The sequence below is a fragment of the Embiotoca jacksoni genome, unplaced genomic scaffold (assembly GCF_022577435.1).
Source record: "Embiotoca jacksoni isolate LCO1_2020_lvr unplaced genomic scaffold, fEmbJac1.0.p SCAF_41, whole genome shotgun sequence".
NCBI classification, from domain to species: domain Eukaryota; kingdom Metazoa; phylum Chordata; class Actinopteri; family Embiotocidae; genus Embiotoca; species Embiotoca jacksoni.
This window is the reverse complement of record NW_027185394.1, coordinates 422,090-431,951: the sequence shown is the minus strand read 5'-3', so window position 1 is coordinate 431,951 and position 9,862 is coordinate 422,090. Positions and strand designations below refer to the sequence as shown.

The 9,862-nt window shown below is 46.0% G+C and overlaps 1 protein-coding gene across 1 annotated transcript; it reads left to right on the top strand.

Moving 5' to 3' along the window:
• The first annotated feature begins 164 nt into the window (after window positions 1-164).
• On the top strand, window positions 165-9,470 carry mindy1 (MINDY lysine 48 deubiquitinase 1). Its single transcript, XM_069168841.1, has 12 exons — window positions 165-269; window positions 1,070-1,699; window positions 2,452-2,724; window positions 2,991-3,190; window positions 3,529-3,586; window positions 3,710-3,774; window positions 4,056-4,214; window positions 4,408-4,510; window positions 4,714-4,856; window positions 5,176-5,370; window positions 5,449-5,625; window positions 6,110-9,470. Exons 2-12 carry the CDS (start codon window positions 1,384-1,386, stop codon window positions 6,173-6,175), a joined length of 1,755 nt encoding a protein of 584 aa, XP_069024942.1. The 5' UTR covers window positions 165-269; window positions 1,070-1,383; the 3' UTR covers window positions 6,176-9,470.
• Window positions 9,471-9,862: the final 392 nt, after the last annotated feature.

The following is a 9,862-nucleotide window of genomic DNA, read 5'->3' as shown; positions in this document are numbered from 1 at the left end:
TTATACACCAGCTTGACTAGTGTCCTCCCACTGAGGTGGTAAACGTGAAACCAGCACGTCTGATTGGGAGACAATTCATCTAATAGCCAGATTCTTCTTTAAATGGCCATATTTGTAATGTCAGACCGGAACAGTGTTGACCGGATGTGACGCAGCGGAGTTCGTGTAGTGGGCGGGGTTTGTGAGCCAGGCGGAGAGGAATGTAAACAGCTAGCATGGCCGTTGAGCAGCCAGCGTCAGCACAGAGCACGGAGCCGCGCCCGGTGTCGGTAAGCTGCGTCTTATCAATACCGACCGTCGGCTCCGGTGTGAGTGCGGAGCTCGCGGTGGTTTCCGCCGGTGAACCGGAGTTTATGTCTCTGAGGATCAGAGCTGACTCGGCTGAGTTAGCTCGGGGAGCTAGCTCCGGGAGTTGTTGTGTCACCGCGAAGGAAGCCGCGTAAAGGGTCCGACTCTCCGGTCCGACTCTCCGGGGGGTCCGGTCCGACTCTCCGGTCCGACTCTCCGGGGGGCGCGAGGACAACTCACGGTTTTTCTGTTTAATCGGGAGCGCCGCCGCCGACCGAGGGGCATTGTGGGAAACTTGTTTGGTCTGACTGACGGTTGTTTGACATGTTGACGTGTGGCAGGTCACCTGACGTGTGGCAGGTCACCTGACGTGCACGTGCACGGCGGCTCTGGCGACAACAGTTAGTCCTCACGTGCTCATGATGACCTCAAAGGGTTAGGGGGTCCGAGAGGTCAGGGGTCAGGGGTCAGGTCCTCTGTAGAAGTGTATTTGTAGTTCCTGCAATTTTTTTTCTGTAAAAAAACATCTGAAAACAAACTCAGTGGGAAAGTATGACGTCATAAAGGCCCCCTTTCAAAATACAACTTGACTTTATTACCAAAAATAACTCATTTCCAGTCATTAGGCTCCGCCCCCTCTCCTCTCATCATCAAAACAAACCGCTGCTAGCTAACCGCAACAAACAGGAAGTGACGGGGTTTGTGGGTAATGTAGTCTGGTGATGGGAACGAGGAATAAATGAACCACAGTTGATCTGCTCTTTTGTTTGTTTCTCGTCAGGTGTGACAGGAAGTCAGCTGACCGACCACGAAGAGGAAGTGACCTCACAGACGGACTTCTTTTTATTTGATCCCTGACGAACGCTGACGAGGTCGTTCACATAAACAGGTGCGTTTGTTTCCCGAGCCCTCGGCAGGATCCCCCCCCCCCCCCCCCCCCCCAGATGTGGAGCCACCCGGCCGTCTCACCGCCATCTTGAATCACCCGCCCGACGCCGAGGTTGCGTCTCTGATGACGGCGTCGGTTTTCTGACTGGTTTCTCCACACGTTGCGGTTTGTGTGTTCGTGTCGTGAAGCGGGTCGGGCCTCTGATCATGACGGAGTCCGCCTCGGAGCCGCAGGCCGCCGCCCTGCTGGTGGAACGACAGCAGCCGGATCTCGGCGCAGGAAGGATCTCCAAAGAACCGAGCGTAAACATGACGATGGACGTCAGCTCGGACCGCGGCGCCGACCTCCCGAGCAGCAACGGTGCCGCCGAAGGCCCGGTGCCCGCCGCGGTCCAGAAGGTGGAGGCCACGCCCACGGCGCCGGAGGCAAACGGGACACCGACGGCCACCACCACAGAAGATGAAGAAGAAGAAGCTCGGTCGGCGCTGAGGCTTCACATCGACGCTGACAGACCCGGCACAGGTAGGACCAGGTCTAGGATCAGGATCAGGTTCAGGATCAGGTCTAGGATCAGGTCTAGGATCAGGTCTAGAATCAGGTCTAGGATCAGGTTCAGGATCAGGACCAGGTCTAGGATCAGGTCTACGACCAGGTCTAGGATCAGGATCAGGATCAGGTCTAGGATCAGGTCTAGAATCAGGTCTAGGATCAGGATCAGGTCTAGGATCAGGATCAGGTCTAGGATCAGGATCAGGTCTAGGATCAGGTCTACGACCAGGTCTAGGATCAGGATCAGGTTTAGGATCAGGATCAGGTCTAGGATCAGGTCTACGACCAGGTCTAGGATCAGGATCAGGTCTAGGATCAGGATCAGGTCTAGGATCAGGTTTAGGATCAGGATCAGGTCTAGGATCAGGTCTACGACCAGGTCTAGGATCAGGATCAGGTCTAGGATCAGGTTTAGGATCAGGATCAGGTCTAGGATCAGGATCAGGTTTAGGATCAGGATCAGGATCAGGTCTAGGATCAGGATCAGGTCTAGGATCAGGTCTACGACCAGGTCTAGGATCAGGATCAGGTCTAGGATCAGGATCAGGTTTAGGATCAGGATCAGGTCTAGGATCAGGTCTACGACCAGGTCTAGGATCAGGATCAGGTCTAGGATCAGGATCAGGTCTAGGATCAGGTTCAGGATCAGGTCTAGGATCAGGATCAGGTTCAGGTTCGGGATCTGGTCCCGTGTGAACCACTAAGGGTCTGTGTCTGTTCTCCAGGTGTGCCGGTGATGAAGCCCGGTCTGGACCTGGACCTGGAGGAGAGCTCCTCGCTGGCGACAGCCGGCGGCTCCGACGACCAGCGAGAGTCCACCGACTCGGCATCGTTCTCCATCCCCAGTCTGGAGCTGTCGGACGGGGTGACGGCCGCAGGAAACTCCCTGGACGTGGAGGACGGCCTGTCCTCGTCCTACTCGGCTCTGGGTGTGGAGGGACGGTCTCCGTCCACCGAGGTGCCCAGTCTGAAGGAGGACGAGGCGCTGGAGGCCGCCGGTGAGACGAGGGTCTACTGTCAGGGCTCCGTGAGGCGTTCAGGGTCCTGCCGCTTATAGTCTTTAGCTGTGATGCGTTCAGGAGTGGATGCTGTGAAAACGACAATGTAAACTCAGGCATTTCGTTACCACTGAAAATAAATCAGATGTCAGATGTCCCACAGTCCCTGAACGCTTCATTTGAATTGCATTTGTTTTGTTTTTTAAACTATGACAATGCTTAAAGACTCTTCCTCTGAGTGTGACTCGTTGTCCTCCGGTCCACAGGGGGCGCTGCTTGTGCTGCAGCTGCTCCTCCTCCCCCTCCTGCTGTGGCGGCGGCCCCGGACGCAGGGCCCTCCATGCCGGCATATTACCTGGTGAAGTGGATCACCTGGAAGGAGAAGAAGACGCCCATCATCACTCAGAGTGAGAACGGACCCTGCCCCCTGCTGGCCATCATGAATACTCTGTTCCTGCGCTGGAAGGTAAAACAGAATCTGTCCGTTTTTACATTTCATTCAGTATCGCAGTGATCCAGTGATGTTGGTCTGATTACCCATGATGCACTGCAGACAGGAGCTGCTCACACACACATTTCTCCAGTTTTATTTTTGTTATTGATTTGATCCCAAAATGTTTGGTTTTATTTAGCCTTTTTTTATGTATATAACTTAAAATCAGTCTCGTATTTTTCAGCTGAAAGTTAAAGTTTTATTTTGAAAGGAGACTTTATGATGTCTTACTTTCAGCAGAATTTCTGTTCATGTTTTTTATGGAAAAAATTGCAGGAATTTTGAAAGTTTTTTTTCTGCTGTGTGTGCAGGCGAAGCTTCCTGCTCAGACTGAAGTGGTCACCACGGAGGACCTGATGGCTCATCTCGGTAACACACTTTTACTTTTCCTCCAGATCAACGGAATCAGGTTTATTTACCGAGAACTTTACATCCTGTGTGTGTGTGTGTGTGTGTGTGTGTGTGTGTGTGTGTGTGTGTGTGTGTGTGTAGGAGAGTGTGTGTTGTCGGTCACACCCAGAGAGAAGGCTGATGGGATGGAGCTCAACTTCCAGCAGGTACACACACACATACAGATAAACTCCTTCTGGAAATAATTTGTCATTCATTAATTATTAGGACTAGATATATATTGGGGGGCGGGGCTTGTTCTGGTGTCTGGTTTCCAGTATCGGTGGGCGGGGCATAGTTCCTCAGCTCTTCCAAATATGGTCACTTCTGGCTCCAAAAACTAAAAGACCGAAACGCCGACAAAATGACACGAGTAACGAACCAATCGGTCGTCGCTCTTCTCGCGGTGGACTTCCTGTCTCACCTGTCTCTTCTTCTGCGTTTCCAGAACATGAGCGACGCCATGGCCGTCCTCCCGAAGCTCTCCACGGGCCTCGACGTCAACGTGCGCTTCACCGGCGTCTCGGACTTCGAGTACACGCCGGAGTGCATCGCGTTTGACCTGCTGGACATCCCGCTGTACCACGGCTGGCTGGTCGACCCCCAGGTGACACGCTAACCACATGCTTACTACATGCTAAAGCACATGTCAGCAGAACTGAAAATTAAACACGTTTAATGCAACAATCTTCATATTTATTTCTATTTTCCTAACTTATTGAAAAGCTTCTATGGTGGTAAAGTGTGTGTGTGTGTGTGTGTGTGTGTGTGTGTGTGTGTGTGTGTGTGTGTGTGTTCAGAGTCCAGAGATGGTGGCCTCGGTGGGGAAACTGAGTTACAACCAGCTGGTGGAGAAAATCATCGACTACAAACACTCTGCAGACAGCAGCCGAGTCAGTGAAGGTAACACACACACACACACACACACGCACACACACACACACACACACACACACGCACACACACACACACACACACACACACGCACACACACACACACACACACATACACACATTGGAACGTAGGTCTGGTTTAGGTAGGACAAAGTCCCAGTGTTGCATGATGGTTTGGGTGTTGTATGTGTGTGCGTGTGCGCCCCCTGCAGGTCTGGTGGCGGAGCAGTTTCTGGAGTCAACAGCGACGCAGCTGTCGTATCACGGTCTATGTGAACTCAACACGACGGCCAAAGAGGGAGAGATCTCCGTCTTCTTCAGAAACAACCACTTCAGTACCATGATCAAACACAAGGTGGAGCTACACACTGTAGTACCATGATCAAACACAAGGTGGAGCTACACACACTGTAGTACCATGATCAAACACAAGGTGGAGCTACACACTGTAGTACCATGATCAAACACAAGGTGGAGCTACACACACTGTAGTACCATGATCAAACACAAGGTGGAGCTACACACACTGTAGTACCATGATCAAACACAAGGTGGAGCTACACACACTGTAGTACCATGATCAAACACAAGGTGGAGCTACACACACTGTAGTACCATGATCAAACACAAGGTGGAGCCAGCTGTACCTGTTGTTCATAGCTTCTGTCCCTCAGGGTCACCTGTACCTGCTGGTGACCGACCAGGGCTTCCTGCAGGAGGAGGGTTTGGTCTGGGAGTCTCTTCACAACGTGGAAGGAGACGGAAACTTCTGCGACTCCGACTTCCGGCTGTGTCATCCTCCCCAGAGAGCTCCGCCCACCTCCCACCTGCCGCCCAGCGCTCAGGAGCAGCAGAGGCAGATCGACCAGGTGAGCTGACCGGGTGACGCTTTGGCAGCCGAGAGGAATCGTTAACGCGTCGCTGACTGATCTTGTCGTCGGTCTCAGGACTACCTGGTGGCGGTGTCCCTGCAGCAGCAGCAGGGCGGGGCCCCGGGGCCCCTCAGCGACCTGGAGCTGGCCCAGCAACTCCAGCAGGAGGAATACCAGCAACAACAACAGCAACAACAACAGCAACAGCAGCAACAGCAGCAACAGCAGGGGGCAGTGCAGCCAGCGCAGCAGGTAACATCACCTGGAGAACCGGGTCGGATGTTCATGAACCCAAACAGACCGGACCGAAGGCCAATGTTCCCCAAATATCTAATATTTGTGAAATGTTCCAGAAATAAATCCTAAAATAGCTAAATAAATATTCGTGATTTTCCCCAAAATATGTTTTAAAAATATTCTTAAAATGTTTCTAAAATGCCTAAAAACAAAACAAATAAAAATATTCATTAAAAAAAAAACTATAGAATATCTGAATATTTATAATCGGTCCCCAAAATGTTGTAAAAAGATCATAATATAAAATGTGAGATATTAACTTTGATGTTTTTTCAGAAACTAATTAATCCAAATAATTAAAACAGTAAAAACTATTTTTTCATTCGAGACGAAAGAACAAAATAAATATCGAAGCCGTCGTCATGTGATGTGACGCTTCTCATGTCTGTTGTTGTTGTTGTTGTTGTCGTCGTCGTCACCGTCTTGTTGTCGTTTACAGGTCAGAGGTCAGGGGTCACAGCAGGCCAGGAGAAGAGACAAGGACTCGGACTGTGTCCTCCTATAGACTTCATCATCATCATCGTCAAATGTAACACTACTAAACTCTGAGTCCAGTGTGTCTGCATCGGGGAGAACACACACACACACACACACACACACACACACACACGCACACACACACACACACACACTCACACACTCACTCTCACACACACACACACACACACACACACACACACACACTCACTCTCACACACACTCTCTCTCTCTCTCTCACACACACACACACTGAGTCAGCTTGATGCCAAACCCCGGTACTGTTTTTTTCCGGTGCGTCACAGTTTGTTTCTGTTTGTTAAATTGTAAGAAATAATAATGGAGTCTGGTGGAACGCTGTTGAATGGAGCTCATCAACTTCTTTAATCATCAGTGAACCTGCTGACTGATGATTATCGATCAGTTATCGACCGTTAATCAGAAGAAGTTCGAAGTTGCCAGCAGTCGACAGAAACCCTTTTAAAAGATCATTAAAAAGGAATCCGAGTTCATCGATGACGTCTTCTCAGAGATTTGTTTCACCAAAAGATCCAAACTTCTGCGTTTAGTGATAAACAAACGGAAGGAAACCATTTCTTTACTCGTTTTGGTTGAAAATTGACTGTTTTTTTAATTTATTTTTCTGTTGATTGATTAATCAATAAGAGAATCCAGAAGGTTGGCAGCTCTTCTTATTAACGACCGTTGACTGCTTTAGTAAATGATTTATCAACCATTAATAAAGACGTCTTGTGAAGCCTTTATAAACGGGGATTTATTGGAACGTGGCTCCTTAAAACTTTGTTTCTGAGCTTTTTCCAGCGGGACCAGTTTCACCAGAAGAGGGCAGCATTTCCACGTCTGAAAATTTGAGTTGCTTCACAGGAAATACGAGGGCTTTTAGTTTGAAACGAGAGCTTTTAGTTTGAAAACGAGGGCTTTTAGTTTGAAACGAGGGCTTTTAGTTTGAAAACGAGGGCTTTTAGTTTGAAAACGAGGGCTTTTGGTTTGAAACGAGGGCTTCTGGTTTGAAACGAGGGCTTTTAGTTTGAAAACGAGGGGTTTTAATTTGAAACGAGGGCTTTTAGTTTGAAAACGAGGGCTTTTGGTTTGAAACGAGGGCTTCTGGTTTGAAAACGAGGGCTTTTAGTTTGAAATGAGGGCTTTTAGTTTGAAACGAGGGCTTCTGGTTTGAAACGAGGGCTTTTAGTTTGAAAACGAGGGCTTTTAATTTGAAACGAGGGCTTTTAGTTTGAAAACGAGGGCTTTTGGTTTGAAACGAGGGCTTTAAGTTTGAAACGAGGGCTTCTGGTTTGAAACGAGGGCTTCTGGTTTGAAACGAGGGCTTCTGGTTTGAAACGAGAGCTTTTAGTTTGAAAACGAGGGCTTTGAATTTGAAAACGAGAGCTTTTAGTTTGAAAACGAGGGCTTTTAGTTTGAAACGAGGGCTTTTAATTTGAAAACGAGGGCTTTTAGTTTGAAACGAGGGCTTTAAGTTTGAAAACGAGGGCTTTTAATTTGAAAACGAGGGCTTTTAGTATGAAAACGAGGGCTTTCAATTTGAAAACGAGGGCTTTTAGTTTGAAACGAGGGCTTTAAGTTTGAAACGAGGGCTTTAAGTTTGAAAACGAGGGCTTTTAATTTGAAAACGAGGGCTTTTAGTATGAAAACGAGGGCTTTCAATTTGAAAACGAGGGCTTTTAGTTTGAAAACGAGGGCTTTTAATTTGAAAACGAGGGCTTTTAATTTGAAAAACGAGCTTTTAGTTTGAAAACGAGGGCTTTCAATTTGAAAACGTGGGCCTTTATTTTGAAAAGAGGGCTTTTAGTTTGAAAACGAGGGCTTTTAGTTTGAAACGAGGGCTTTTAGTTTGAAACGAGGGCTTTTAATTTGAAACGAGGGCTTTTAATTTGAAACGAGGGCTTTTAGTTTGAAAACGAGGGCTTTTGGTTTGAAACGAGGGCTTTCAGTTTGAAAACGAGGGCTTTTAATTTGAAACGAGGGCTTTTAGTTTGAAACGAGGGCTTCTGGTTTGAAACGAGGGCTTCTGGTTTGAAACGAGGGCTTTCAATTTGAAAACGTGGGCCTTTATTTTGAAAAGAGGGCTTTTAGTTTGAAAACGAGGGCTTTTAGTTTGAAACGAGGGCTTTTAGTTTGAAATTAGGGCTTTTAGTTTGAAAACGAGGGCTTTCAGTTTGAAAACGTGGGCCTTTATTTTGAAACGAGGGCTTTCAGTTTGAAAACGAGGGCTTTTAGTTTGAAATAGATGGGGATGTCGCAGCATTCGGCAGATGTCGGATGTTTAAAACATGACTTGTGTTCGTTCGTATTTTCTCCTCTTCAGTTGAAAATTTTAACGTTTCCCGTTTCTTCTTCTGGTGAAACCGTTCCGTTTCCAATAATCTCTTTTTAAATGCAGATGAAGCTGAACGTCAGAGACCGACGCCTGAAGTTAACGGAACGCAGAATCAATTCAGAACTCCCTTCAGACTTCTGCCGATTTAGATTTATGCAGAAAAGTTATTTTTTAGTTTTTTAAACTCTTCATGTTGCAGCCGAAGGTTTTAAAACTCCTCTCCTTTGAAAACTCTTTTCCTTTAAATGATTAACAAACAAACATAAATACACAAATGATTCACCGGACATTACCGCGAACAGAAGAGCTCCGTTTATAAACCCGTGTGAATTCTTCTTCACGTGTTTGTGCACCGACGGAGTGAAGAAGGAAATAATAAAACAAGTTTTGTAGCTGCAAAATATAACACAAAACTCTGAGCAGCACTATTTGATCTAATTATCATAATTTTATATATTTATTAAAGGAAGTCAGAATTTAGACTTTTTATTTGACTTAAAATCTCATAATTTGGACTAATTGTTTGGTAATTAATAAACTTTTTAGTTATAAATTTGTCTTTGTGGCTTCACTGCCTCAAAATTATGAATTAGAAAAAAAAAAATCTGTTTTCTCTTTAGACGATTGCATTCATCTTGATTTTCTTCAGACGGAGACAAAAGTTTTTGAGGTGAGGAGTCGTAAAACGTGAGTTCAGTAACTCATCTGGATTTAAATTAACGTCTTTAAATAAAAACTGTTAACGTCCGACTTTTATAATCCGCCAAACCGTTTCACGTGAAAACATTCAGCTCTTAATACTCCCATCCTGCCTGTCGGAGTGTTTCAGGTGTCGCCGGTACTTCGCGTCATCGTACGTTTTGTTTGTTTTTTTCTTAGGTTTTCCGTCGGAGTGACGGACGGCTTCCGCTTTGTAGTTAATTTGTCATCCTGTCGAAATGTCAATAAAAACTGAATCTCTGTAAAATTCCCGACTTTATTGGTTTGTTGTTCACGAACATCAACATGAAGATTTTCTAAATAATAAAAACATTTGAAAATGAATAGTTTTCAATAGAATGTCCTGTTGTACGGAAGCCTGAAGCTGCCAATATTTTATTCATAATAAGAATAAAGTACATAATGTTGACCTACTAATAATTCAAGTTCTGACTCATTATCTCGTATGTCATTATATCACGATTTATTATTTTTCTAAATTATAAATATAATTTCTTTATACTTTTTAAGCTAGTCAGAATTTTGTAATTTTCTTAATTTTAATTTCTTAAGATTTGGACTCTTTGTAAATAATAAATGAATAAATAAATCTTAATTAGTCAAAGTTTTAATTACTAAACTCTATTTAATAACTAAATA

Bases quoted from the DNA above. Each gene is read 5' to 3' on its own strand.
- mindy1 (XM_069168841.1), top strand. From the start codon at position 1,384: ATGACGGAGTCCGCCTCGGAGCCGCAGGCCGCCGCCCTGCTGGTGGAA. The intron at 3,587-3,709 runs GTAACACACTTT...GTGTGTGTGTAG, and splicing joins GGACCTGATGGCTCATCTCG to GAGAGTGTGTGTTGTCGGTC. The intron at 4,215-4,407 runs GTGACACGCTAA...GTGTGTGTTCAG, and splicing joins GCTGGCTGGTCGACCCCCAG to AGTCCAGAGATGGTGGCCTC.